Source organism: Salarias fasciatus, chromosome 13 (genome assembly GCF_902148845.1).
Source record: "Salarias fasciatus chromosome 13, fSalaFa1.1, whole genome shotgun sequence".
In the NCBI taxonomy this organism is placed as follows: Eukaryota; Metazoa; Chordata; class Actinopteri; order Blenniiformes; family Blenniidae; genus Salarias; species Salarias fasciatus.
This window is the reverse complement of record NC_043757.1, coordinates 962,494-967,203: the sequence shown is the minus strand read 5'-3', so window position 1 is coordinate 967,203 and position 4,710 is coordinate 962,494. Positions and strand designations below refer to the sequence as shown.

Here is a 4,710-nt window from a genome sequence, read left to right as displayed (position 1 = left end):
TCTCTCACCCGTCTCTCTTGCCCCTCACTCCTCTCTCGCCCCATCTCCTCTCTCTCGCCTCTCCTCTCGCCCTCTCCACCCTCTCTCCCCCTCTCTCGCCCCTTTTCCGCCCTCTCTCACCCCCTCTCCCCCTCTTTCGCCCCCTCTCTTGCCCACCTCTCGCCAGTCTCTCTCCCCCTCTCTCGCCCCTCTCTCTCTGACCGTCCCGTCCTGTGTTGCAGCCCCCCTCACGGCGTTGGTGATCTTCAGGGACGTGGGTCTGATCGCCGCCGTCTTCTGGGTCCGATACAAGACGGTTCCTCCGCCGGTGAGCTCAGAGCGCCTGGGCTGACCCGAGAGCAGCTGGTCACTGGATGGTCAGACCGGTGTCCTGGTCCGCGCGGGTCCGCTGTTGACTCGTTTGTCCTTTATCATCTGAATAAACCTGGACTGTCATCAGATCGGAGGACGGCGTTCTGGAACCAGAGCCGCAGCGCTTTTATCACAATTTGGCTCGAAAGTTAGTTTTTGTCTCGGAGTTGAACTAGCGGCCCTGAATGTGTTGTAGAGTTTCTTGAACAGTTTTACAGGGTGGAGGTTTGTCCCTGGTGCTCAGAGAAGCGAGTTTCTGTTTGGAACAATGAGAGAAGCTGATGTCCTCTCTGTCTCTTCAGGTCACGCTCAGTAAGTTCTTCAACCCCTGCTACACCACCGCACAGCTGCAGCCCACGCTCTTCAGCAAGGTGAGACAGACACACACACACACACACACACACACACACACACACACACACACACTACTCTATCCTTTAAAGTAGGGCTGAACGATATATTGCATTTGCGATAATCTCGCGATATTACAAAACGCGATTTGCATATCACAAGGTGCGCGATAAGACGTCACGTGACGCAAATTTACATCGGAGGGCGCCGTGCAGGCTGCTGGTTTAACAAGGTGCCGCTGACTGGAGCAGCGCGATCACCGAGACTAGTTTTGCGCAATGACAGCGGATTTAAAAAAAGATGTGGAACAGCAACGTGTGTGTGTGTGTGTGTGTATGAGGGAGAGAGAGAGCGAGGGAGACAGACAGGAATATCACGGTCGAAAGGCACATTAAATACTGTTCTGCGCGTGTTCTGTCTGCAAGGAATCTGGTCTTTTGAGTACATGAACTAGTGATACAGTTTAGCTGCTACTCAGTAAATGAAATGTGCGGAAACGATGGTTCAGTTCTCTCGTTTATTGATAAAACGCTGCATCGCATCATTGACATTTTACCACGTCTAGCCGTCTCACACTTTTTTTTCCTAACAACATGCAGAGAGAGCCTGCAGGCCTGCAGCCCTTCTTCCTCTGTGGTGTCTGTGCAAAATAAGGTTGAACATGCAAACAGCACACCTAGTGGCCATGGAGTGCACATGCAGCCATGGCGTCGTCTGTGGCCGTGGTTTGAATGGGGCATCCTGATCACGTACACAGGAATAATCATCTGTTTCAGCAGGTAGACGGGTTATTCCAGATGTTCAGAAACGGAATATTGGCCTTAATCTGAATATTGACTGCATGTTAACGTAGTCAGGTGTGTGTGTTTGTATGTTGATGTAGCCTCCTATGACAAAATGTGTTATTCGTATTTATATTTAGACAATGTACTTTAAGATGGAAGAGTCTCAGGGGCAACAGGATGTGCAGGAAGCTGGGGGGACACTGTCCCACAGTTGGAAGAAGAAGACAGTTCTGACTGAGGCCAGAGGATCAGCATCCCTGAGCAGAACCTCGTTACAGAGACCCAACAAGACGGGATCAAAGAGAAAATGATGGCTGGAGTGCTGGAACAGGCCAAGCATTCGCAGGTGCTTCATTCCCTCGTGTCTTAAGTTGTTTTTTTAGTGACTTTTAAATTTTGAATCTACAGATTTTGTTCTATTTTTTAATGACTGATCTAATAAAGTTCAGTTTGTTGCAAGTCATACATCTTTTTATTTAATTCTAACAAATAGAAGTAACCTATGGAAAAGAAATGTTTAAACTTTGAAACAAATAATAAAAAAAATAGACTAAATATCGCATTCTATATCGCAATCGCAATATTGAGGGGAAATATCGCAATTCAGTATTTTCCCCATACCGTTCAGCCCTACTTGAAAGCGTTGCTTCCAGCGTTGCGGTTCCGCGTCCCACTGATGTCTGATGTTTTCAGTCTTTTAGCATCAAGATGAGCTGAAAGTAGTTTGAGAGAAGAAAAGAAAAATTAAAGTTAAAATCACAAAAAGTTTTACTTCGTGTGAATGATGGACGTCAGCCTCGTTGTGAACACACACACACACACACACACACTCTCTCTCTCTGCTGTGTGTTCTGGTCCCGTCTCCTCCAGGTGAACACGGCCATCCAGCTGTGTCTGGTCGCCGCCTCGCTCGCCGCTCCGGTCTTCCACTTCACCGACAGCGTCCTGCTGCAGGGCTTATGGTGAGCCGGCCGCCGGGGGGCGGGGTCATACGGGGTCATTAGGGTCAGTCAGGTCATTCAGCTGTCAGGTGGGGGTCAGACTCAAACTCCTCAGTCAGTCGATTCCGAACGGGAGCAGCTGCTGTTCAGGAGGGGGAGGGGTCAGAGCGCTGAGGGGAGGAGTCAGAGCGGTGGAGGGGGAGGGGTCAGAGCGGTGAGGGGGAGGGGTCAGAGCGGTGGGGGAGGGGTCAGAGCGCTGAGGGGAGGGGTCAGAACAGTGAGGGGAGGGGTCAGAGCGGTGAGGGGAGGGGTCAGAACAGTGACGGGAGGGGTCAGAACAGTGAGGGGAGGGGTCAGAACAGTGAGGGGAGGGGTCAGAGCGCTGAGGGGAGGAGTCAGAGCGATGGGGGCGGGTGTCAGAGCGCTGAGGGGAGGGTCAGAGCGGTGAGGGAGGGGTCAGAGACGCTAGGGGGAGGGGTCAGAGCGGTGAGGGGAGGGGTCAGAGCGGTGAGGGGGAGGGGTCAGAACAGTGACGGGAGGGTCAGAACAGTGAGGGGAGGGGTCAGAGCGCTGAGGGGAGGAGTCAGAGCGCTGGGGGGCGGGGTCAGAGCGCTGAGGGGAGGGTTCAGAGCGGTGAGGGGAGGGGTCAGAGCGCTCGGGGGAGGGGTCAGAGCGCTGAGGGGGAGGAGTCAGAGCGGTGAGGGGAGGGGTCAAAGCGGTGAGGGGAGGAGTCAGAGCGCTGAGGGGAGGGGTCAGAGCGGTGAGGGGAGGAGTCAGAGCGGTGGGGGGAGGGGTCAGAGCGGTGGGGGGAGGGGTCAGAGCGGGGGTGGGGGGAGGGGGTCAGAGCGCTGAGGGGAGGGGTCAGAGCGGTGGGGGGAGGGGTCAGAGCGGTGAGGGGAGGAGTCAGAGCGGTGAGGGGCGGGGTCAGAGCGGTGAGGGGAGGGGTCAGAGCGGTGAGGGGAGGGGTCAGAGCTGTCGGTTGTGTTGCAGGTACGTCACGGCCGTGACCACGGCGGCGTCGGGCTACAGCTACTGGCACTACGGCCGCAAGACGGTCCGGGGTGCTCAACACCAGGCCGCCGTCCTGAAGGAGGGACCCAGTCGGAGGACGACGGGGGACGGAGGCAGCCGGGGACGACCGCCGGCGGCGGCCGTGACAGCCGTCCACCGGTCGCCATGGCGACAACGCCAGGAAACCAAGCCGGGCCGCAGATGGTCGACTGCAGCACTACAGGGGGCGGCGGCGGCGGCGGCGGCGGCGGTCTGCACGCGGATCAGATTTAGCCGGGACTCACGTCAAGCCGCCGCCCACAGCTGAACCCCGTCACATGACTGTCGCTTTGATAAGCCAATGGTGTCTGATTAAAAGAGGAAATCTGCTCTGTGTGTGTGTGTGTGTGTGTGTGTGTGTGTGTGTGTGAGTGAGAGAGAGAGTGTGTGTGTGTGTGTGTGAGTGAGAGAGAGAGAAGCGTCATTAAATCTGTTTCCACTGAATAATCAGTTTCTCAGAAAGTGTTTTTCCTCTCAGAACGTGTCAGAAAATCAGGAATTTACATTTCAGTGGATGTTTGAGTGGTGTTCAGCCTGGACACACACACACACACACACACTCTCGACCCTCTGGGCCTGAACCTGGGGCTCATCATCAACCCCAATGACCGTTTCTCTGCTCTGGGATCTTTGTCGTGGCGTGGCGTGGCGTGGCGTGGCGTGGCGTGGCGTGGCGTGCCGTGGCGGCCTGCAGTGTGGCTCCTGGTCCATGTTGGATGAGGCGGAGTGTGTATTTCATAGTGTGTAACTCGGAGTGTGTATTTCGGGAGTCTTGTCTGATGCTCTTTAGCGCCGCTCTGACATTGAGGCTGGAAGGGGAATCAAACCAGAGTCCGCTCTGCGGCTCTGACGGGACTCGGCGCCGCTTCCATTCGGGATCTCAGCTGAAGAAGAGAAACGAGTCACGATTCAACAGATTCTCCAGACGGGAGTCATCAGAAGGGAAAAGCCGAGCAGCCAATCAGAACGCTCTGATTAGCAGACATGAACCAAAACACCGAGGAAGAAGAATCCAGAGGATCAGATGAGCACAGCAGGAAGCTGGACTCCAACCGGTAGAGAACCAGGTCCAGAGGAGCCTCCCTACAGAACCAGGTCCAGAGGAGCCTCCCTACAGGACCAGGTCCAGAGGAGCCTCCCTACAGGACCAGGTCCAGAGGAGCCTCCCTACAGGACCAGGTCCAGAGGAGCTACAGGACCAGGTCCAGAGGAGCCTCCCTACAGGACCAGGT

The 4,710-nt window shown here is 55.4% G+C and overlaps 1 protein-coding gene across 1 annotated transcript in view; it reads left to right on the top strand.

Annotated features, from left to right (window-relative positions):
* The window catches only part of mcm8 (minichromosome maintenance 8 homologous recombination repair factor), a 17,172-nt gene extending 13,656 nt beyond the window's left edge, over positions 1-3,516 (top strand). Inside the window, 5 exon segments of the mRNA XM_030106492.1 lie at positions 222-307; positions 654-722; positions 2,358-2,449; positions 3,419-3,488; positions 3,490-3,516. Coding sequence (XP_029962352.1) covers positions 222-307; positions 654-722; positions 2,358-2,449; positions 3,419-3,488; positions 3,490-3,516 — 344 coding nt within the window.
* The last annotated feature ends 1,194 nt before the right edge of the window (positions 3,517-4,710 follow it).